We start from the raw sequence: 22,500 nt of genomic DNA on the forward strand, positions 1-22,500 counted from the left end.
TACAACCGCAAGCGGCTGAAGCGGTTTCTGAACCCGGACGCGATGCTGCTGGCACACAGCGCAGACGAGGAGACGAACCCGCGGTTCCAGCGGCTGAACGAGGCCATCGCGCGGCTCGTGGACGACTTCGGGATGGTCCAGTTCCTGCCGCTCGAGGCCAGCAACCCGGACAGCGTGACCACCGTGCTCTCCTACATCGACGACATCACCCAGTGGTCCGAGGGCCAGGAACCACACGAGCCGAACGACCAGATAGACGTAGAAGATATGTAAGACGCAAATAAGAAACGGCCTCAAAGTTCGTCCATTTCTAAAATATCCAATCCTTTAATGTCACGTGACAACCGCAGAATTTTCCAAAAATTTCGAGGAAAATTTTTTGTCGAAAGAAGACGATGCGATGTAATCCAGTAAAGAAGGTAGAAGAGGGTTGTCCCTTTGATTGTGTCTGGTCTGCTTCTTTATAAGGGCCAATTGCTGTACTGCTGTGATCCTGTTTGTGGAACTAGGCTGGTAGTGTTTTATTTTTGAGGGAAAAAATGGCTAGTATTAGTGAGGTAAAGAGCGAGAACGGTGTTGGACAGGGCAGCAGCAGTTCTGCGAACGGTGCTAGTCGGACTGCGGCGCACACGCACATCAAGGGTCTTGGGCTGGACGATGCTGGGGTGGCGAAGCGTATAGAGGGCGGGTTTGTGGGCCAAGTGGAGGCGCGGGAGGCGTGCGGTGTTGTGGTGGATCTCATCAAGGCGAAGAAGATGTCCGGGCGGGCGATCTTGCTAGCTGGTGGTCCCTCGACTGGGAAGACTGCGTTGGCGTTGGCGATCTCGCAGGAGCTTGGCCCTAAAGTGCCCTTCTGCCCGCTGGTCGGCAGCGAGTTGTACTCTGTAGAGGTGAAAAAAACAGAGGCGCTGATGGAGAACTTCCGGAGGGCGATTGGCCTCAGGATCAAAGAGACGAAGGAAGTGTACGAGGGTGAAGTCACAGAGTTGACTCCAGAGGACGCGGAAAACCCGCTTGGAGGGTACGGGAAGACGATCTCGCACGTTATCGTCGGGCTGAAGTCCGCAAAGGGTACCAAGACGCTGAGACTGGACCCAACGATCTACGAGAGCATCCAAAGGGAGAAAGTAAACGTTGGTGACGTGATCTACATCGAATCTAACACGGGCGCCGTTAAGCGTGTGGGCAGATCCGACGCGTACGCGACAGAGTTCGACCTTGAGACCGAGGAGTACGTGCCGCTGCCCAAGGGTGAGGTCCACAAGAAGAAGGAAATCGTTCAGGACGTTACGCTGCACGATTTGGACATCGCCAACGCGAGACCTCAAGGAGGGCAGGACGTCGTGTCCATGATGGGACAGTTGTTGAAACCAAAGAAGACGGAGATCACGGAGAAGTTGAGACTCGAGGTCAACAAAGTCGTCGCAAAGTACATCGACCAAGGTGTCGCAGAACTCGTTCCGGGGGTCCTCTTCATCGACGAGGTCAACATGTTAGACATCGAGATCTTCACATACTTGAACAGAGCGCTAGAATCGAACATCGCACCCGTCGTCGTCCTGGCGTCGAATAGAGGCATGACTACGGTCCGCGGTACAGAGGACGTCATATCGCCACACGGTGTACCACCAGATCTAATCGACAGATTGTTGATTGTAAGGACACTGCCTTACAACAGAGACGAGATCAGGGCCATCATCGAAAGGAAATCAAAAGTCGAAAACTTAGTCGTGGCTGTTGAGGCGCTGGATCTCCTCGCCGACATGGGCGTCGAGATGTCGCTTCGGTACGTGCTCCAATTGCTCACTCCCGCGGGTATACTGGCCCAGACTGCCAACCGTAACGAAATCCTCGTCAGCGACGTCGAAGAGGCCAAGATGTTGTTCTTGGATGCCAAGAGGTCCACTAAGATACTGGAGAACACGAGCAACTACTTATGATTCGGCACTGGAAGAAGAGGGGAAAATAAAGAGTCCTAGAGGTGTTCTGTACGTAGTATGTACTATACACTTGGTCAATAAATAAACCACACAGCATCAACCCACTTCAAAGAGTCTTCACCCCCTCGATTTACAGAACTGTTTTGGAGACTCTGCGACTATCAACCAAAAATAATGTGGTTTCGAAGAAATACATACATTATACATATCTAATAAGAACTATTATCACCCTATCGTAAATAGGGAGCGCTTGCTGTGTGTCTTATTTCTGTTCCGAACCAAGAGTGGCCATTTCATGTAAAAACTCCGCAGGTGTAGCCAATGCCGTGCTACCGTAGACAACTTTCTTTGGATTATGCAGCTGAGAGTGTGCCCATTCCTGCAAGTTTTGGTACTCCAGGTAATTACCGCCACCAACGACAAAAACGATCGCTTTGTTGTACGTTTGCCTTTTTGGCTTCTTCGTGTGCGAGCCCCTTGTGATCTTCGGGTCAATGTAGAGGTAGTTGTCTGTCGTTTCGAGGTTCTTTTGAGAACTGTTAGTGGGATCGACAATTGCCTCGACAACGTTGGTAATTGGGATGGTCTTCTTTTCGGGCAGCAGGTTTTTGATACCAGAGATAATGTTCCCAACTTTGCCTGGCAGTTTCCCCTCCGTCAGATTGTAAAGCCCTGAAAGAGAGTAAGTGCTAGGTTTCCCGCCTTTACGGGCACCGTCCTCCAATGACTTGTTTTGCAAGTTCATGGAGGACAACTGCATGTATTCTCTCAGTTTGTAAATGTACTTCAGCGCACTGATATCGTAGTCGTTCGACTTGAAGTACTGTTCCACTTCCTGCACGAAATCCTTGGGGAGGCCATTACTCGAGGTCAGGAAGAGGTAAATAAAGGTTCTCGCCTTGTCGTCCAAGTTATTCGTCAGTTTGTCGTTCAAGATATTCATAAAATCGGTTCTCATTTTAGAGCTGTTGGGATCCTGTTCCAGCTCAAAGAAAGTGTCCAGTTTCTTCTTTCCAAGTTCTGTGATTACGGTGCTCAGGATGTTGAAGTGAGCGTCCAGTATTTTCTTCCTTGCGGTCAGCTCTGGCAACTTATTCACCACATCTTGAATCTGGACAGTATCGTTTCCCGAGTTTGGATCCAAATCGGACAAGTCCGTGACACCCGTTTTCTTTGTGATTTCCAAGGCCTCCGCTTTGTACTGGTTCAGAGCGGCCTCTAAGTTCTCAGTCGCTTGCGTGAAGGGCAAATACGCATTTTGCAACCAGAAAAAGTCTGTTGGTTCAATGTCGTACTGTTTCGTCACCAAGCCCTTGGAATCTTCACCCTCACCTCCAGCAGTCTTGGTGTCGCTTGCCGTTTGGATGGTCAAAGTGTTTCTGGACAGTTTGAACACGTCGAAGAGGAAGCATTGGTACGCCCACGTGTGGGCAAACATGGAGGCAAAATCGATGTTTCTGTCTAACAGGATCAAGACGCATCTCTCGAGGGAGTCGACCCCTGGCATTCCTCCCGCGGCAGACGATGACGCGGACTTCGTATTTATGACGTAGTCGCGCAATTGCGCGCCCAATTTCTCAGCGACCATCTCTGCTGGACCGCCCTTGGGGGCTCTTATGATTGGGATGGACCCGGACGTCATCACCGTATTGAACAGTCCCTCTGCGATCTGGTCACACAATGTCGTGATGGTCTCCTCCGTCGCAACGACGTTGTTCAACTGCGAGTACGCGTTGCGGATCTCCAAGGAGAACAGTTCTGGCTCCGTGACGACAAAGTCCAGGTACTGATCGAACACCTGTTTCACCCTGTCCGCCTTCCCCGTTGTCGAGACCTGTTTGGCAAAAGATTCTAGAAGGTCCCTGCTCAGCGTAGACGTGAAATTGACGTAATACTCGGCGTACTTATCATCCTTGATGTCCTGCACAAGCATCCCAATGTTGTTCTCCGTTGGGGAGAGGAAGTACACCGCGGGGACGTCTGACAGAGCGGGTCTGTCTTGTTGAATCAGCGCATGAACGGTCACTCCGGCCCTCAACAGGTCGTTAACACGCAACACAGAAGACACAATTGCAGTGCTCCGGGCGTCTAGCACAAGAACTTTCCACAGAAGCTCTTGGTCGCTGAACGTGTCCTCCAGATTCGTCGTCTTCGTGTCCTTGTTCAGGAACAGCATCTTAAGAATCGCAGACGCCTGCATATCCCGCAGGCTCACCTCCTTCCCAACAAGTTCATGCACTGTATCGGAGGGCATCGTGTGTACGCAATTGAGAACGAGTGGCTGCTCTGTGGTGGTGGTGCGGGACAGTCAAGGGACTCAACAACACCATCGTTGTGAACAGCAGCTTCTTTTGAAGGCTTTTAAAAGTTGTGATATTTCCCGATCTCTCGAAGAGAACTTTATACATCTATATCTGTTATGTAGCGACTGGGCGTCGTTTGCTCGCGGGTTCTGCGATGATATCATGCAGTTTCTCGCGCGCCGCTTAGTGGGGGCCCTCTTTCAAAGTAGATTTACCGGCCCTCAGCAGCTCGTCACACAGGAGCAAGTTGCTGGCGATGCCCGTTGCGCCCGTGACGGCGTTTCTGATGACCCTGTAGGAGTCCCACACACCCTCGATCGTTGGGTCGCACGTGTCCCCGATGTTGAGGTCGACACCGACGTACCTGCGGTCACCGTCCTTGGCGTCCTCGAGCTCGTCCTGGCACAGTGCGAGCACGTCTAGTGGGTCGTACCCTGAGTTCTTGACGAGCGTCTTGGGGACGACGAGCAGGGCCTCTGCGAATGCTTGGACACCAGTCTTGGTCTTCCCTTTGGCGCCCAATTGGGCCATGTTGGCCCTGTTGAGGTTGTTGGACGCGGCGATGAAGAATGCACCTGCGCCTGGAACCACTGTTTGGTCCTTGACGACGTTTGCGACGGCACGCAGGCCGTCTCTCACGGCATCCTTTGTCTGCGACAGTGCGTATTGCGTGGACCCCTTGATGAGGATCGTGCACGATTTCGGGTCCCTGTTCTCAGTGACGTACGTGAACTTTTCCTCCCCGATGTTCTCCTGGTAGACGAGTCCTGAGAACCCGAGCACAGTGGGTGACAAGTCATCAACGGAGTTCTGAGCCTCCCCACCCGTGACCAGTTGCAATCTTTCCATGTTTCTGCGCTTGGCTCTCCTCAGTGCGAGGATGTTGTGCTTTGCGAGGACGTCGAGCGACATTGGGTCAATCCCCTTCTGGTTGATAATGACGAACCCGCTGTTGGCGTCCGTGCCGCAGACCTCGTTCTTCAAGTCGATGATCTTGGCGAGTTTCTCGTCGACGAACCTGCGCTCGCTTGCGGCTAGCTTATCGCGCTGCTCCGCGGAACTGTAGAAGAACCCAGAGTTGACCTCCGTCTTCTCGTACTCGAGGGAGACGTTGAGGATCAGCACGTGTGCGTTCTGAACCCGCTCGGGCATCTCAGGGTGTCTACCACCATGGTCGAGCACGAGCCCCCTGACAAAAGTCGTATCCTGTGGTGACAAGTGCTGCATCTGCATGATCTCGACCATATGCAAGTCCAATTGTCCATCGTGTGCTATGCTGAGCACGGCATCGGTCACAATCGGCGTGAGCACCTGGGCAAGCTCGTTCCCGACTTTCGTCGCCAGAGAGGACTTGGCCACTTGCAAGAGGAACTCTCTATCCCCGACTGGACTGTCCCTACGCACTTTGAACTCGTCCAGGAACCGCAGCGTCTCCCTCCGTGCGATCTCAAACCCATCGGTTATCACCCGCGGGTGCACACCCTCCTGTATAAACCGGTACGCCTGGCGCAACAGCTCCCCGACGAGACACACGACGGTGGTCGTCCCATCGCCCGTGATCTCGTCCTGCGCCGCGGCGGCCCGCGCAATCAGCACCGCCGTGGGCGACTGGATCTGCATCTCCGTCAGCAGCACTTTCCCATCCTTCGTAAGCTTGATGTTCCCAGCACCGTCCACAAGCATCTTCAACGTGCCCCGAGGGCCCAGGTTGGTCTCCAGCACGGACTGCAACCCCTCTGCGGACGTCACGTTCACTTTCAAAGCGGCGTCTCTCCGCAAGGACTCCGCCTTTGGATTCAACAATTGCAGCGACATTCTCAAATTGGGGGGAGGATAACGTGGTGCTGCGTGTGTGTAGCGTGAGACTGCACTAACTTCGTCTTAGACGTCTTCTTCTTCAAGAGCTTCTTCAACGTTTTATAATTTGCACTGAAAATTTTCAGAAAGTCGCGATGAGGTCGACGATGACGTTGTTCGATGTTGGACCTGTTGGTGGGTCCTGTTGGTGAGTTGACGCGCAGCCGATGTGTGGGCCGTGTTGCTTGGTGCCGGGTTGTGGTAGTGTGTGGAAATTGGGTGCTCATACCGTGTTTTGGGGGGGGTCACACGGTGAGTTTTGGGTATGGAGTGGAACTTGGCATATGCGAGTTTCTTGTACGTGCTTACGTAAAAGGGTGTATTCTATCTACTGGCTGCGAGGAATCACTTGATTCTCTGCTGTGGTCCGCCCGGGCTCTTCTTGTTGCGGGCGGTGAGGATCTCCACGCCATGTTCTGTGAGCAGGAGCGTGTGCTCAAACTGCGCGGAGAGTAATCCGTCCTGCGTGGTGGACGTCCAGTCGTCCGGCCAGCTGACGTCGCGCCAGGTACCCTCGTTGATCATGGGCTCGATGGTGAAGACCATACCGGGCTGCATGACACCGGGGGTCCTGTTGTTCGCGTAATGCGGGATGCTGGGCGGACAGTGGAAGAACTTGCCGACACCGTGGCCGCAGTACGTCTTGACGACGGAACACTTGTTCTCGTGTGCATGCTTCTCAATGAGGTCCCCCAAAGCTTGGAAGGGCACGCCCGGCTTACACATCTTGATGGCGAGTTTGAGACACTCACGCGCGGTCTCGACCGTGTTGATCGCCTGCTTTGAAAGTTTTGCCGGTTCTCCAACGTAGTACGTCTCGTTGAGGTCCGCGTGGAACCCGCCGTAGTACAGCGAGACGTCTAAGTTCACAATGTCACCCTCCTTAAGCACCGTGCGGTCCGGAATCCCGTGGCAGATGGTCTCGTTGACGGAGGTGCACACGGACTTCGGGAAATTGTAGTAGTTCAGTGGCGAAGGGTACGCGTTACGGCGAATGGTCTCCTCGTGGACGATCGCGTCCAGTTCGTCAGTGGTAACACCGGGGCGGACGTGCGCAGCGACGATGTCGAGGACCTCACGGCCCAGGATACACGCCTTCCGGATCTTCTTGATCTCGTCCTTCTTGTACACGGGGATCTTGTTCAACCGGTCGTTCTGTTGCTCGGAGACAGGCATCCCATCATCGGCCCAATCTGGCTTCTCAATCGAGGTGGGCACCTCCCGCTTCGGAGTCAAAGGGTACTGCGCCCGCAGGGTCCCAGAGTACTTGAACTGTGGGAACGGGTCATAAGTCTCGCGCGATTCGTTGTCTCGGTAGTGCAGCGCCTTATGCGCCTTGTAGTTGCTCTTGTAGCAGTCCTCGTCGCAGAACACCTGCACGAGCCCGTTCTGCAGACAAACGGGGCACTTCAGTTGCGAGGCAGTCTCTTTTCCGCACTGCAGCCCAGCGCAATGTACAACAGTCGATCCAGTGGTCATTAGATAGGCGTGGGGAGTGATATGTGGTGTCTCTAACGCACTTGACACTTGGCAACGGAGTGTTGCAACAGCGTTTGCAGTTAATAAAATTTTTCACTTTTGACGTCTTGCGACGGACGATGAGCAGCCGTTCCGGGTCTGTTGGTGGGTCTGCTGCTTGTGCTGAGTGTTCAAAGGGTTGTCCAATGCGTCTGTTTGTTGTGGTAGGTACTTCGTTGCCTTTTTGATCGACGTTGCAGTTGTTTCTGGACACTTCACTGTTTGTTCTTGCGAGGTGAGATCTTTATAAAGTAATACTCTGCAGTGGTGTTCGCTGCTGGGTGTTGACTGCTGGGTGTGGCAGTAAATGTTGGCTACTGGGTGGTTTAGTTATTGCTGGATTTGGCGTGTTGTCAGTGATATTATAGAATGTAATATCGCACTCTGTAGTTTCCGTTAGACTGAATGCTGGATCTGGATCTGGATCTGGATCTGGTGGTGACCGTTGCTAGAGGCTGTAAATTTGTAACGGATACTGCACTGCTGTTGCCCACCTCTCTCCCCTCCCCCACTAGTTCTTGACGGACCCCTGTTGGAGGTGGTCTGGACCGAAACTTTCCGGAAGTAACTCCGCGAGAGTCATCGTCTTGTGCTGCGACCCATCGACCGTAAACATCACAATGGGGAACTCCGGGATGGCAAACTCGCGTATGAACTGCCTGCAGATCCCACAGGGCGATATTAACTTGCTGCCAGGGTCCCCCTGACCTTCCTCCTGTAGCCCACCGACGATGCCCATGCATGCCCAGGGTGTGCCCGCCCACTCGGTAACACACTTCACGAGCGCAACACGCTCCGCACAAATGCACCCGCCGTAGCTTGCGTTCTCGACGTTGCTGCCGCGAACGTACACACCACCACCAGCTCCCCCCTGGTCCAAGAGAACCGCACATCCAACAGCGAACCGCGAGTAAGGACAATACGCGGCCCCTCGCGCAGCGGCAGCCTCCTTATACAGCCTCTCGTAGTCCATTGCTCCTGGTGTTCTTGTTCTTGGTCCCTGTAGCAGTGTCTCAACAGGTCGTCTCAACAGTCAATTGAGAAGAAGAAGAAGACGATTGATGAAGATTGTACTGAAGAGATTGGAGAGAACCGCAAACACGCGGGTCCGAATGGGTCTGACATGGTGGCAGAGGGCTGTGCGATGGGCCGTGACAGTGGGTGTGGAAGAAGAGGGGAGTGAAGTGGCCGTGGCGGATGTGAGACGCAGTTACGAGGGCCAAGCACAGGTGACAAACTACGCGTTCTTCCTCGGTGGGCGGTTGCGCACGGTGCATAGGGCACGGCGACAGTACCTTGTCAGTGTCGCTGTGGCCCTTGTTGTCCCGCCCGTCTTGTTCTCCGTGTTCGAAGTGCCCTGGTTACTGGGGGCCGCCGATGGCAGTGGTCCCTCACGGTACATCGCATTGATCGTCGTGTTCTACTACTGCTGGGCAATGGCCGCGGTGAACTTTGTACAAAGCAGCACCACGGGCCCAGGTGTACTCCCTAGAAACATACACGTCCCCAAAGTTGGTGGTCCCCCTGGCCAGACTCCAGTACAATCACCACAGGAGTACTACAACATTGTGACTTTGCCGACTGCACAGCGGTCCGCACACGTCGAGGTCAAGTACTGCACCGCTTGTAAGATCTGGCGCCCACCTCGGGCGTCGCATTGCAGGATTTGCCAAGTGTGCGTGCAAACGCAGGACCACCATTGCGCCTGGATCAACAACTGTGTCGGACAGCGGAACTACCGGTACTTCCTGACGTTCCTCACAGCTACCTGCGCTACATGCACGGTCCTGTTCGTGTCCTCAGCGATCCACTTGTCCCACGAGACACGCGCCGTACCGATAGTACTCGTCGCGTATTCGGGCATCGCACTGTGGTACCCGCTCGTGTTGCTCGTGTACCATGTGTGCATGACCGCTACGGGGCAGACTACAAGAGAGTTCCTACACACGCTCGACGGGGTCAAGAACCCTGTCCTGCACCCGCGTGTCCGCAGAGTGCCCGGGAACCCGTTCGACTCGGGATCGTACGCGAAGAACGTCGGACGACTCATGGCACAGGCTAGGGGACCGAACAACTGGCCGCCAAGAGAACACACCGCAGCGACAGACTGGCGACTCAGGCGGTAAGACACACACAGCGGGTACAGAGGGTGCGATGCCCTCTTGTCCAATCACGTTACTGCTCAGAAGCTGTTTTGAACCGAATTTTGCTATTATATAAAGGAGATACGCCGCAAGCGATACCTGCGAGAGAGGACCCACCAGGGAGCCTTGTACTTCCGGATAGACGAGTAACCACTACCGAGAATGAAGTTGTTTACGAGCAGTTGCATGTTTGATTACCCGTGGGAGCAGGTGTCTGCTGCGAACTGGAACAAGTACCCGAACGAGGTTTCGACGCACGTCAAAGCGGTGGACGTTCTGAGACGGGAGCTGCGCCACGGCGGGCAGGTTTTGATGACGGAGCGGCTGATCACGGTGCAGCAGAGTGTGCCCCGGTGGATCATGGCTCTTGTGGGCGGGTCGAACCTCAGTTACGTCCGGGAGGTGTCGACGGTGGACTTGCGGGACCGCTCGCTTAAGATGCGGTCCTGCAACCTCACGTACGTGAACATTATGAAAGTGTATGAGACTGTGAACTACACACCGCATCCAGAGGCGCCCCAGGGGAAGACTTTGTTTGAGCAAGAGGCTAAGATTACAGCGTACGGTGCCTTTACGAGGCTTTGCAACTCGATGGAGGACTTCTCCTTCAAGAGGTTCTGCGACAACGCGCAGAAGGGGAAGCGCGGGTTTGACTCCGTGCTCGAGGTGTTCGACCAAGAGATGGACACTTTGGGGCTCTCGCAGCTTGTCTCGAGGGTCAACGAGACCGTCGAGGACGTACGTTCCTCAGCGGAGAACTGGTTTCAAGAGATAGAGAGGAAGTGTACCATCCTATCTGATTACCACGACTTCTTCAGCGAGGCGTTCAGAAGAGAATGATCGGGCAAGCACCACCAGCATCTGCATTTACTGCTACATGTACAAAACAAACTGGCCTTCAACGGACCAACCTGTTCCCCAACAGAACGAACATATATATTCATCTATTCAACTAATACAATCAAAAGCTGTAAATATCAACTTACGGGACCACCTCTTTCCGCCGGATCTAACGGAAGTGGACCCCTCTTCAATGTTCAAAAGAAAATATGAGCTATTGAATACACAGATTACATATAAGTAAAGAATGGTGTTTCCAATTAAGCGTCGGTCTTGAAGACGGAGTGACACTTACCACAGTAGAATCTGTCCTTGTGGTTAGCCAAGAAGACACCGGCACCACAGTGTGGACACTCTCTTCTCAACTTGGTGACCTTACCCTCGGCGTCGACCTTGTAGTAGGACAACACAGCAAGCTTGACCTTCTTGTGCTTGTGCTTGATCTTCTTTGGGGTGGTGTAGACCTTCTTCTTTCTCTTCTTACCACCACCTCTCAATCTTAGGACCAAGTGGAGAGTGGACTCCTTCTGGATGTTGTAGTCGGACAGGGTTCTGCCGTCCTCCAACTGCTTACCAGCGAAGATCAATCTCTGCTGGTCAGGTGGAATACCTTCCTTGTCTTGGATCTTGGCCTTCACATTGTCAATCGTGTCCGAGGACTCGACTTCCAAGGTAATGGTCTTACCAGTTAAAGTCTTGACGAAGATTTGCATCGCTCTTGTGGAGTATCTCGGCTTGTCGGCAGATAAACTTAATCAAGTGCTTCTTTCTCACCAAGGCTTGGTTCTATTGAGAGGGAGAGAAGAGGGAACACAGACAAGATAACTGTTCAAGAACCCAATATCGATGCAAATTAAAGTACTCAAAATGTCTCTGGAAAATTTCCAGTTTTTTGTCGTCGCTTTTTTCTTTGAAAAAACCCAAAACTTTACCTATTTTTGGTAAATTTTAGTAATTTTTCTTGCTTTTTGTTTTAAAAATTAGTACGGATTTTATTTTTGAAAACAGTCACAAAAACCGTCTTATTGAGTTTGACTTAAAACGAAGAGGAGGAGGAAGTTCAGACGTCCAGAGGTCTTGTGTCGGCACTGGTTGGCCTCAGGGGACCACTCACACGATGAACTCGCTGTACGAGCTGGACCCGAAATGGCAGCGGTTGCTGACGACGGGCAATTTTCTGGGTGGACTGACGGTGAATGAGTTCGTGGAGGAGATCTCGCGGGACCACACGCTAAGGGTTTCGTCGAACGCGGTGTTCCGTGATAGGGAGACGTGGGACCCGAAACCGTTCATCAGGACTTTTGAGTCGACTCTCCGGGAACTGAAAATACTGCAGGACGAGGTGCGCGGGAGGAAGGGGTCCCTGACGGAAGCAGTCTCACAGCAGGAGTTGCAACAGGCGCAGTTGGTGCAGCAGTTGGCGAGACAACTGGACCAGATCACGGCACAGTACGCTGATTTGGACACACAATTGACTACGGTGACTCAGGTGGTGGCACCCCTCGGGGATAAATTGGAGAACGCAATTAGAAGGAAGAAAATGTACTCGAAGTCCGTCGAGTTGATTAAACGGTACAAAGAGTTTAGCCAGTTTGGGCAATCGAAGTACATCGAGACCTTGAGTGGCTCGACGCGATGGAATGACCAGATACAGGCAGCGACTCTGATGAAGAACTTGCTCGTGCTCGCAATGAAGATTGAAACGAACTCGATTCAGGGGACAAGCGACACGACAAGGGCCATCGAGAAGTACTCGGAGCATTTGGAGACCAACTGGCTAGACCAATTTAACTGCGCATACAGGGACAACAACTTCCAGCGGCTGAACGAGATTGCCATGATTTTGAATCACTTCAACGGCGGAATCAACGTCATCACCAACTTCATTAACCAGCACGAATTCTTTATAGACTCGAACCAAATTGAAACGGATAACGCGAACGATGAGTCGCTACTAGCAGGGATCAAGGAGAAATCCTTGAATCCGGACCATCACCAAGTGGTGTACCAGGAACAGATGGTGAAGACCCTCGCGGAAATCGTACAAGTCGTCGAGAACGAGTCCCTTATCGTGTCCAAAGTGTTTGAAAACAACTTTACCTACGTGTTGCAACTTTTCATCCAAAGGATATTTGCGCAGAAACTGGAACCAAAGATTGAGTACACGCTGAACACGGCACTGTCCTGGTCTAGCTTGGCCTACGTGAGGAACCTCCACGGTCTACACTCGCTGATGGGACAATTCGTCAAGGACCTTTCCGAGTTTTTCCAAGAAAAGCTGGTCACAGAGGATAACAGTCTGGTCACCGCTGTGGAGCAATGCACCTCCGATATTTTTGTGAGGCACCTCTTCGAGAGATCTAGATACTTCGACATGGAGAGGAGGAACCTCGAGTCGATTTTGGTTGAGAAGACGAACGCGTTCAACCTGTTGCACCACAAAGTAATACGGTTGAGATCCCTCACGGGAAGGATTAAGAGAAACCTCGACAGCGGTATTGAATTCAGCGAGGATACCAACAACACGGATGGTAACCAGAGGGCGAAGCCCAACAGCCGGCTGTCCCAATACAAAGCGTTGTTGAAGAAACGACTCGATTTGGATTCTTTCCCCCGGTTTGATCACAACGATTCGGTCAACGACCAAGTTGCAGGAGACGGTGAACAACGGTTACAAGGGTATGACTCTAATTTTACGATCGACAACGTGGACGCGATGTTGAAATGTGTTGTCGAAGCCGTTGCACGAGTCATGGAGCTTGTACCAAACAAAGCGAACGAGTACATCTTAGAGTTGATTGAAATCATGTTTATGGGGATAGTGGGCTCCTACGTGGATTCTGCTCTAGAGGTGGCGTACTATGAAATAGACAATGCGGATATCGCCGCTGCCACGATAGATCTCTCCCTCTTGGGTTATATCGCTACGACCACAAACATCTTAAACTACCTGTCGATCTCCATGAAATCTGTATTTCTACCCTTGCTCAATAACAGCCCCAGTGTAAAGAAGCAAATAGTGGAACTGACCAACGGGAACATCAAAAAATGTGAATACGCGATCAACGTAATAATAGAGAGGACTGTGAACGTTGTCTCGGGCAAATTTGTCAACGCATTGGCCAAACAGAAAAGGAAAGATTTTGTGCCACGGACACAAGACCTGCTGGATAACGATACTCTACCAGCGGTAGAAATTGTATCCCTTTTAAAATCGATCCACCAACAGGCTTCAGAGTATTTAAAGGGGGAGAATTTCAAGACTTTCCTCATCGCGATAGGCAATGACCTGTACGGTCTCCTTCTTGCCCACTATGGGAAATTCCAAGTGAGCTCGATCGGTGGTATTATTGTCACGAAGGATATCATCGGTTACTTGACCGAGATAGACTCATGGAAAATACCGAAGCTTCTGGACAAGTTTGCGACTTTAAGGGAGTTGGCCAACTTGTTCACGGTCCAACCGGATCTGCTGGACTCGTTGACAAAGGAGGGCCATCTTGGAGACGTCAACAAGAACATAATATCGACGTACATCTCCAACAGAGAGGATTTCAACCACGAGAACTTCATCTCCAGCGTCAAGAACAATTTCCGGCAGTACACTTACAATTGAGGCAAGGCACACAATCGAGTATTCTTATATATAGATATAGCGTAATACATATATGAAACGGTCACGATTCGCTGGCGGGACGTCTCCACATCCGGCGCATAAGACCGACGAGTCCATCACTCTCCGTCTCCAGAATGTAAATCCCAAATAGGGACACAAGGGACCCGATCCGCAGCAGCCACATCGCGTAGCTGTGGATCCGACCGTACACCCGCTTAGACACATAGTCGATGATGCACGACTGGAACCCAGAGTAGCAGTGTGCTAACAGCATTGCGGATAGCATCGTGTCTGCAACGGTGGAAACGGGACCCACGAAGACAAGTGGGATCCCGACAAGAGGCACCAGACTCAGAGAGACGGCTGTATCCAGCGTCCAGTGCCTGGACCCGTGCAGAGGGTCCTCAGCTGGTACCGTGGAACTGTCGTTCACGTCACCTGCCACCCCACCGGGTTTCTGCGGCAGTGTCGGCAAAAACGGGATCTTGAAGTGGGACGACCGGGCCAAATGGAACAACCGTCTCTGAAACAACCCACAAGATAACATTCTTAGTCACAGAGTTTCCTGTGAACCCGTAACCGCCCTCGCATGGCCCCGTATCGTCGTCGTCGTCCTTTATATAAAGCGTCCTTAACAGTGGGGCATCGCTTACGAAACCCTTTAATTGTTGTCCCTTTGGAAAATTTTGTTATTATGTGATGTGTGTTCTAGCCATGACGACCACCAGCGATAAGAGCAAACACAGGTGCTGGAGAGATTAGGGTACTGTGGATTAGATAGGGATACACTGGCGTTTGGGTCTACTTTATTGGGATGTTGCGTTGCCTTCAAAATTTGAAGGTTGGGAGAAGACTGTTCAGCGAGAGTGCTGCGAGGGCGGTGGCGTCCGTGCCTCTAACGAGGACGTCCGTTTTAGACAACGGGTTGACTGTGGCGACGGAGTTCATTCCGAACACGGCTAGTGCGACGGTGGGGATCTTTGTTGATGCTGGGTCGCGTGCTGAGAACGTGAAGAACAACGGTACGGCGCATTTCCTGGAACATTTGGCGTTCAAAGGTACTAAGAACAGATCGCAGCGCGGGATCGAGTTGGAGATCGAGAATATCGGGTCGCATTTGAACGCGTACACGTCAAGGGAGAACACTGTATACTACGCGAAGTCGCTGAGGGAGGATATCCCGAAAGCGGTCGATATACTCAGCGATATCTTGACCAAGTCTGTGCTTGACCCGAAGGCCATTGAACGGGAGAGGGACGTTATTATCAGGGAGAGCGAAGAAGTGGACAAGATGTACGACGAAGTTGTGTTCGATCATCTGCACGAGATCGCCTACAGGGACCAGCCCTTGGGGCGGACGATCCTCGGGCCCATCAAGAATATCAAGTCGATCAAGAGAACGGACTTGCAGAACTATATCATGACAAACTACAAAGGCGACAGGATGGTACTTGCCAGTGCGGGCTCCGTTGACCACGATAACTTGGTGGCGTACGCACAAAAGTATTTCGGCCACTTGAAGAGATCCGATGTGTCCGTGCCCCTGGGTTCCCCCCGTGGTCCCCTGCCTGTCTTCACGAGAGGTGAGAAGTTCATAAGTGAGACCACTTTGCCCACAACACATATTGCGATTGCTCTCGAGGGTGTCTCGTGGTCAGCTCCAGACTATTTTGTCGCGCTCGCGACCCAGGCAATAGTCGGGAATTGGGACAGGGCTGTGGGCGCCGGGACGAACTCCCCTTCACCACTAGCCGTCGCAGCAACGAACAACGGGGCTCTGGCTAACTCGTACATGTCTTTTTCAACTTCGTACGCTGACACTGGGCTGTGGGGGATGTACATTGTGACGGACTCAGCAGAACACCAACCGAGGTTGATCATCAATGAAATCATCAAAGAATGGAACAGGATAAAGAGAGGGGATGTATCCGATAGCGAAGTCAACAGAGCCAAGGCACAGTTGAAGGCCGCTCTTTTGCTGTCGTTGGATGGGTCCACTGCGATAGTCGAAGATATGGGGAGACAGATTGTCACAACGGGTAAAAGACTCTCCCCGGAGGAGGTCTTCGAACAGGTAGATAAAATTACAAAGGATGACATTGTCATGTGGGCAAATTACAGACTACAAAACAAGCCAGTATCCATCGTTGGACTAGGGGCGGTAGACGGGATCCCTAAGCTTGAAGAAATAGAGTCTCAGTTAAACAGTGGTCAATGAATTTAGTTTATTATACAGCGTGTAAATAAATAACCAATAAGTCTACTCTTTGGATTCTGAGGGACTTACAAAAGCCGCTTTGTGGCGAGCATATTCAAGCGATATGACAACTTGTCCATTTCTCACAAATATACATATCATGTACCTTAGGAACGAAATGTGACAGTACATAATAGTGGAAATCAAATGTCTCGCAGTATTATGATTAAAATGACAGTAGCTGCAACTGCGTATGAACGTGTCGGAAGTCTGAGCGCCGACAAATTCTCAGACTGTCAAAGGGAGCTTCCAGAAAGGGAGCTTCTCAAAACATAACTATTTCCGTTTGGGGCAGCGCACTTTCGGTCGTTCCAGTTTCCTACGTACTTGCCGATCAATTAGGCAACCCCCGTCACACGCTTATATAAGAGCTCGCCATCCAAGCTCCTGGTGGATAGCCGGACCAGTTCTTGGTGTTGGGACACACAAAGCCAGCCGGAATGAAGAAAAATTAGAAGCTGGCAGTCATCTTGGCCGGAGCTTTGTTTTTTTGGTTTTATGATGCTTTGAGTTTACTCATAGCACCTACAAATGCGGACTAATTGATGTGAATGTTGGCTGGGAAGCAATACTGTCATGGCCTATTGTTGGAATTCCGCATTTCTGTATTCATCTGCGGAATTCCAACATTTTTATAGTTTTACAATGACATTATCATGGCATCTTTCTCAGTTCCTTACAAGACGACCATATAGTATTAACAAGGACAGAAAAATGTAGAAGTGATGACGAGGTCGGGTTTGTAAACAAGAAAATTTTCTTATGCTTGTATTATCAACTCTCCCAAGAACTATTATCTTTTGTAAACCAAAGGTTTCACGGACCATGCAATAAGCACTGTTGTCAATTCTACGCAAGTAATTGTGGATAGTGCAGAGAGGATTTCTAAGTAAAAAGCTGTAAACTCAAACGGTGACAAGGAAATCATGGAATCTACCTTTATTCAGGGTTGTTCGAGGATATGGGACTGTAACCGTGATAGCTAGAGTTTTGGGAGTTTTGCTATCGACTTTTGTTAGGCTCAAGGCACAGTGGGTTCTTCACCCCTTTTCCGATACCCACTATTTGAATAGAAACCACTTTTGGCAGGTCAGAGGGTGTCCTGTCTAATTAAATTAAGGAACTATTTCCTCAAACCGGTACCGACCACAAATGTTCTGAGAGGAGGACAGAATACGATTGACGGAATCAGTAACTTTCTACTTACAATTTATGACTAAAGTATTCTTAGTGTAGCACTCAATTTGTTTTACAAAACTAGTAATTTTTCAATAGTCATTCGTATCTTATTAGTATCTTATTAGTATGGACGTTATTAAACGTGAAGTGTTATGTTGGCATCTCTTTTCAACCACACTTTTTTCCTCTTTGGCAGAAGTGAGACTGAGTCGCTTTCAACATTTGTTGCCACATTCTCTCGCTCGCTAAATCAGCCTTTCTCCACTTCTTAAACTGTATCATGTAAGCTACTATTTAGTGCACCTCGTTCTCCATGAACTAGTACATCATTTCACTTGTTGCTTAAGAGAAGGGTCTAACAGCGGTCTGTATGTTGCACTGTCATTGGCACTTTTACATGAAAAGCTAATGGAGTGTCTATGTCTTTAATTTTAAAGGGTCTGGATGTAATTCTCTACGCCCTGGGAAAGCCAGGAAAGATGGGTTTAGGGGGGCTAAAAGATATTAAAAAGGCACAAATGGATTCAAGGCTGAATCGATTCGGAACGCAAGCACCGACCATTGGAATGCGGTAACAAACAGGCTTGGTGCGAGAAAGAATTCTCGGATGGTACAAAATGCAAAAAGATTGCAGCACCTGAGTTTCGCGTATGGTCACCCACTACACTACTCGGTCAGGCTCTTACCAGCTTAACTACAGTTGATCGGACGGGAAACGGTGCTTTCTGGTAGATATGGCCGCAACCGAAATTGTGAGCTGAACGCAATGGTGGGAAGGAGGCGAGCGTGCGGGGGCTATTTTTTGCGATAGTCGGGGTCTGTCGGGGCGGTGGCGGGTTGGCACTGGGGCTACCCCCCACAATGTTGGGTCGGGAAATGCAGCGCCCCTGGTTAGAAGGTGCGAGGGGAAGCGGAAGGGTGCGAAAAGTGGCGATAAAGGGTGGCCCTGGGGGGGTGGGAATGTTTTTTTGGGGGGTAAGTGGGGTCTAGCGGGGCGAGTGGAGGGTTGGGACTGGGGCTACCCCCCACAATGTGGGTACGGGGAGTGGAGCGCCCCTGGTTAGAAGTCATGGGGGCTGATGTTGGGAGATGGGTGGGGGGGATAGTGCATTTGTTGAATTGACACTATGTTTAGGACATATATTGTTTGATTGAGGTGTTTAAAGAGTATGGACATATAGGTAGTATAAAAATAAACAATATTCGAGGAGTGGCGGTGGGGTCAAAGTTAAGGTGTCGTTGGGGGGGAGTGGGTGCTGGGAAACGTGTGCCGGTGTTGGAATAATTAAATTTTGGCGGGAATGGAGAAATACCGGGTAAAAATGGATGTTCCGGGGGACCAGGGGTCCTGTGTGCTGGACCATTGGAAAAAGCGTATTTTGATACCTCGGAACACACCTTAACATGTGGGGGTGTGCATACAAGTGAAGTGCCGAAAAACGGTCCGCAAAAATAAGTACGCTGCAAACGCCTTCGGCCGAACGGTTCGGCCGAAAAGGGTCGGCCGAAAAAACCCGATTTTTCCGAGATCACTAGCGACGGCTTAGGTCACGCGACATTCACGTGACCCCCCACGCCCCCCACGCTTTTTTTTCGTGTCATGTGACTTTTCTGAAAATCAGGCTGATTTTTTCTAAGACTTGGGAAAAGCTTCTTTTTGGCAGTTGTTTTGCCAAACGAAAACACAGTGTTAAGGGTGCGGCGCCATAGTTAAGCCAGACAGAAATGGCCGCTTTTTCGGCCAAAACATAAAACGGATAGAGGGTGGGTTCTGCGAGTCGGAAAAAGTGGCCGGGGGGTACGTTCATGCGAAAGCATTTGAAGATGGGTCGGAAAGAGATTGGAGACAGTCTTGAGTAAGGCGCGTCGTTCGTGAAAGCTGCTGGGTTCTCCAGTGTTTTTGCAAGGCCTCGTCGAGCGGTGGAGGGAGTGTGCTGGTGAGACCGCAAGGTCTTCTGGTCTCCCGTACAGCGCGTCGGCAAGGGCGAGGGTGCTTCGGGAGCGTGCTAGAGGGAGCGTCTGTTGTGTGATGCGTGTTGCTGTTGAGGTTTGTCTTGGTTTTCTGGGATGAGTCTTGGCTGTTGCGCGGTTTGCTTTGTGGGAGCTGTGTTTCTGTTTGGGCTTTTGTGGGTTGCTGTTGCGGCTGTCTGCCTGGTCTGTGCTTGCGAGTGCGGTGCTGGCTGTTTGTCTTGAACTGTTGGCTGGTCTTCTGCGGTGGTGTTTCTCTTCGGGGGAGTGCTGTTGCGGGGGGTTGGTCGGTAGGGAGAGAGGGATGGTTGGTGTTGTGTTTGTGAGTGCAGGCTGGGTGGGGAGTTGTGATGGTAGTCTGCGGGGGGTCAGGCGGGAATGCTGTTTTTGCTGGGTGGATTGTGTAGTAGTCGGGGCGAGTTTTAGAGAGTCGGGGCGGCCGATGCGGGAAGGTGTGTTGTACGGCCGGCACTGTTTCTGGCTGCTTGCGGGTGCTTGCGCCTGAAGAGTCTCATTGCGGGTCTAAACACCCGTCAGTGAGCAACGAAGGATTTGGTGGATTACTAGCTTCTAGCAACCCATTTCAAAGAACTCACTTGGGGGAATGCCTGCGATGATAGCCGGTGGGGGCGCATGCCTTTGCTGTGATTGTCGGAGTGTAACCTCCTCTTAGGACGCTGATATCAAACGCGCGCTGTGAAACATCGGCGGTGCTGTTTGGTGGACTGCGGTCTGAGGAAACTCAAAGAGTGCTATTTGGTTAGAAGGGTGTTGCTGCGAGCGTGGGTCAAACCGCGCCTGCAGCGATGTCTTTTACCGGGTTCGCCCGGTTGTCAATTCAATAGTTATCTGCAGGAGGGCTGGGCTGGGGTCACACCCAGAGCAGCTCCCCCCCACGATAGTTATCTGGTTGATCCTGCCAGTAGTCATATGCTTGTCTCAAAGATTAAGCCATGCATGTCTAAGTATAAGCAATTTATACAGTGAAACTGCGAATGGCTCATTAAATCAGTTATCGTTTATTTGATAGTTCCTTTACTACATGGTATAACTGTGGTAATTCTAGAGCTAATACATGCTTAAAATCTCGACCTCACGGAAGAGATGTATTTATTAGATAAAAAATCAATGTCTTCGGACTCTTTGATGATTCATAATAACTTTTCGAATCGCATGGCCTTGTGCTGGCGATGGTTCATTCAAATTTCTGCCCTATCAACTTTCGATGGTAGGATAGTGGCCTACCATGGTTTCAACGGGTAACGGGGAATAAGGGTTCGATTCCGGAGAGGGAGCCTGAGAAACGGCTACCACATCCAAGGAAGGCAGCAGGCGCGCAAATTACCCAATCCTAATACAGGGAGGTAGTGACAATAAATAACGATACAGGGCCCATACGGGTCTTGTAATTGGAATGAGTACAATGTAAATACCTTAACGAGGAACAATTGGAGGGCAAGTCTGGTGCCAGCAGCCGCGGTAATTCCAGCTCCAATAGCGTATATTAAAGTTGTTGCAGTTAAAAAGCTCGTAGTTGAACTTTGGGCCTGGTTGGCCGGTCCGGATTTTTTCCGCGTACTGGGATGCAACCGGGCCTTTCCTTCTGGCTAACCTTGGGCTCCTTGTGGGTCCTTGGCGAACCAGGACTTTTACTTTGAAAAAATTAGAGTGTTCAAAGCAGGCGTATTGCTCGAATATATTAGCATGGAATAATGGAATAGGACGTTTGGTTCTATTTTGTTGGTTTCTAGGACCATCGTAATGATTAATAGGGACGGTCGGGGGCATCAGTATTCAATTGTCAGAGGTGAAATTCTTGGATTTATTGAAGACTAACTACTGCGAAAGCATTTGCCAAGGACGTTTTCATTAATCAAGAACGAAAGTTAGGGGATCGAAGATGATCAGATACCGTCGTAGTCTTAACCATAAACTATGCCGACTAGGGATCGGGTGGTGTTTTTTTAATGACCCACTCGGCACCTTACGAGAAATCAAAGTCTTTGGGTTCTGGGGGGAGTATGGTCGCAAGGCTGAAACTTAAAGGAATTGACGGAAGGGCACCACCAGGAGTGGAGCCTGCGGCTTAATTTGACTCAACACGGGGAAACTCACCAGGTCCAGACACAATAAGGATTGACAGATTGAGAGCTCTTTCTTGATTTTGTGGGTGGTGGTGCATGGCCGTTCTTAGTTGGTGGAGTGATTTGTCTGCTTAATTGCGATAACGAACGAGACCTTAACCTACTAAATAGTGGTGCTAGCATTTGCTGGTTCTTCCGCTTCTTAGAGGGACTATCGGTTTCAAGCCGATGGAAGTTTGAGGCAATAACAGGTCTGTGATGCCCTTAGACGTTCTGGGCCGCACGCGCGCTACACTGACGGAGCCAGCGAGTCTAACCTTGGCCGAGAGGTCTTGGTAATCTTGTGAAACTCCGTCGTGCTGGGGATAGAGCATTGTAATTATTGCTCTTCAACGAGGAATTCCTAGTAAGCGCAAGTCATCAGCTTGCGTTGATTACGTCCCTGCCCTTTGTACACACCGCCCGTCGCTAGTACCGATTGAATGGCTTAGTGAGGCCTCAGGATCTGCTTAGAGGAGGGGGCAACTCCACCTCAGAGCGGAGAATCTGGTCAAACTTGGTCATTTAGAGGAACTAAAAGTCGTAACAAGGTTTCCGTAGGTGAACCTGCGGAAGGATCATTATAGAAATGATAACTTGCCGGGGAGGCGTGCTGCGCTTAGTTGCGCGGTGCGGCGCCCCGGCGAAAACTCACACACTGTGGAGATTTTTTCTACGCTTTTTCTTTGGGCAGCCGCCCAGAGGTAACAAACACAAACAATTATGCAGTGACCTAGTCAGAAATCTGTTTAGCT

At 50.9% G+C, this 22,500-nt stretch overlaps 12 protein-coding genes and 2 non-coding genes across 14 annotated transcripts in view; 7 read left to right on the forward strand and 7 right to left on the reverse strand.

Moving 5' to 3' along the window:
- Positions 1 to 273, forward strand: part of GPN3 (putative signal sequence-binding GTPase GPN3) — a gene marked incomplete at both ends in the record, with an annotated part of 741 nt that extends 468 nt beyond the window's left edge. The window contains one exon of the mRNA XM_022606930.1: positions 1 to 273. This exon is cut by the window's left edge and continues 468 nt beyond it. Within this exon, the coding sequence (XP_022462200.1) occupies positions 1 to 273 (273 nt within the window).
- Positions 274 to 539: 266 nt separating this feature from the next.
- RVB1 (RuvB family ATP-dependent DNA helicase pontin) lies at positions 540 to 1,940 on the forward strand (the record flags this gene model as incomplete). Its single annotated transcript, XM_022606941.1, has 1 exon — positions 540 to 1,940. One exon carries the CDS (start codon positions 540 to 542, stop codon positions 1,938 to 1,940), a length of 1,401 nt encoding a protein of 466 aa, XP_022462201.1.
- A 262-nt stretch (positions 1,941 to 2,202) lies between these two features.
- Positions 2,203 to 4,194, reverse strand: SLY1 (syntaxin-binding protein; the record flags this gene model as incomplete). The annotated part of the gene is made up of 1 exon (XM_022606952.1): positions 2,203 to 4,194. One exon carries the CDS (start codon positions 4,192 to 4,194, stop codon positions 2,203 to 2,205), a length of 1,992 nt encoding a protein of 663 aa, XP_022462202.1.
- Positions 4,195 to 4,426: 232 nt separating this feature from the next.
- CCT6 (chaperonin-containing T-complex subunit CCT6) lies at positions 4,427 to 6,058 on the reverse strand (the record flags this gene model as incomplete). The annotated part of the gene is made up of 1 exon (XM_022606963.1): positions 4,427 to 6,058. The coding sequence occupies one exon, from the start codon at positions 6,056 to 6,058 to the stop codon at positions 4,427 to 4,429; it is 1,632 nt and encodes a 543-aa protein (XP_022462203.1).
- A 387-nt stretch (positions 6,059 to 6,445) lies between these two features.
- Positions 6,446 to 7,579, reverse strand: MAP1 (methionine aminopeptidase MAP1; the record flags this gene model as incomplete). Its single annotated transcript, XM_022606974.1, has 1 exon — positions 6,446 to 7,579. One exon carries the CDS (start codon positions 7,577 to 7,579, stop codon positions 6,446 to 6,448), a length of 1,134 nt encoding a protein of 377 aa, XP_022462204.1.
- A 550-nt stretch (positions 7,580 to 8,129) lies between these two features.
- CDD1 (cytidine deaminase) lies at positions 8,130 to 8,591 on the reverse strand (the record flags this gene model as incomplete). Its single annotated transcript, XM_022606985.1, has 1 exon — positions 8,130 to 8,591. One exon carries the CDS (start codon positions 8,589 to 8,591, stop codon positions 8,130 to 8,132), a length of 462 nt encoding a protein of 153 aa, XP_022462205.1.
- An 88-nt stretch (positions 8,592 to 8,679) lies between these two features.
- ERF2 (palmitoyltransferase ERF2) lies at positions 8,680 to 9,744 on the forward strand (the record flags this gene model as incomplete). The annotated part of the gene is made up of 1 exon (XM_022606996.1): positions 8,680 to 9,744. One exon carries the CDS (start codon positions 8,680 to 8,682, stop codon positions 9,742 to 9,744), a length of 1,065 nt encoding a protein of 354 aa, XP_022462206.1.
- A 180-nt stretch (positions 9,745 to 9,924) lies between these two features.
- On the forward strand, positions 9,925 to 10,602 carry KNAG0A02720 (PRELI/slowmo family protein; the record flags this gene model as incomplete). The annotated part of the gene is made up of 1 exon (XM_022607008.1): positions 9,925 to 10,602. The coding sequence occupies one exon, from the start codon at positions 9,925 to 9,927 to the stop codon at positions 10,600 to 10,602; it is 678 nt and encodes a 225-aa protein (XP_022462207.1).
- A 260-nt stretch (positions 10,603 to 10,862) lies between these two features.
- On the reverse strand, positions 10,863 to 11,315 carry RPS31 (ubiquitin-40S ribosomal protein eS31 RPS31 fusion protein; the record flags this gene model as incomplete). Its single annotated transcript, XM_022607019.1, has 1 exon — positions 10,863 to 11,315. One exon carries the CDS (start codon positions 11,313 to 11,315, stop codon positions 10,863 to 10,865), a length of 453 nt encoding a protein of 150 aa, XP_022462208.1.
- A 404-nt stretch (positions 11,316 to 11,719) lies between these two features.
- SEC10 (exocyst subunit SEC10) lies at positions 11,720 to 14,218 on the forward strand (the record flags this gene model as incomplete). The annotated part of the gene is made up of 1 exon (XM_022607030.1): positions 11,720 to 14,218. One exon carries the CDS (start codon positions 11,720 to 11,722, stop codon positions 14,216 to 14,218), a length of 2,499 nt encoding a protein of 832 aa, XP_022462209.1.
- Positions 14,219 to 14,279: 61 nt separating this feature from the next.
- SHH4 lies at positions 14,280 to 14,765 on the reverse strand (the record flags this gene model as incomplete). The annotated part of the gene is made up of 1 exon (XM_022607041.1): positions 14,280 to 14,765. One exon carries the CDS (start codon positions 14,763 to 14,765, stop codon positions 14,280 to 14,282), a length of 486 nt encoding a protein of 161 aa, XP_022462210.1.
- A 267-nt stretch (positions 14,766 to 15,032) lies between these two features.
- MAS1 (mitochondrial processing peptidase) lies at positions 15,033 to 16,436 on the forward strand (the record flags this gene model as incomplete). Its single annotated transcript, XM_022607052.1, has 1 exon — positions 15,033 to 16,436. One exon carries the CDS (start codon positions 15,033 to 15,035, stop codon positions 16,434 to 16,436), a length of 1,404 nt encoding a protein of 467 aa, XP_022462211.1.
- A 1,843-nt stretch (positions 16,437 to 18,279) lies between these two features.
- On the reverse strand, positions 18,280 to 18,400 carry Knag_RDN5-1. Its single transcript, XR_002648442.1, has one exon. It is a non-coding gene; the product is annotated as a 5S ribosomal RNA (ribosomal RNA).
- Positions 18,401 to 20,525: 2,125 nt separating this feature from the next.
- On the forward strand, positions 20,526 to 22,329 carry Knag_RDN18-1. Its single transcript, XR_002648438.1, has one exon. It is a non-coding gene; the product is annotated as an 18S ribosomal RNA (ribosomal RNA).
- Positions 22,330 to 22,500: the final 171 nt, after the last annotated feature.

The sequence above is a fragment of the Huiozyma naganishii genome, chromosome 1 (genome assembly GCF_000348985.1).
Source record: "Huiozyma naganishii CBS 8797 chromosome 1, complete genome".
In the NCBI taxonomy this organism is placed as follows: Eukaryota; Fungi; Ascomycota; class Saccharomycetes; order Saccharomycetales; family Saccharomycetaceae; genus Huiozyma; species Huiozyma naganishii.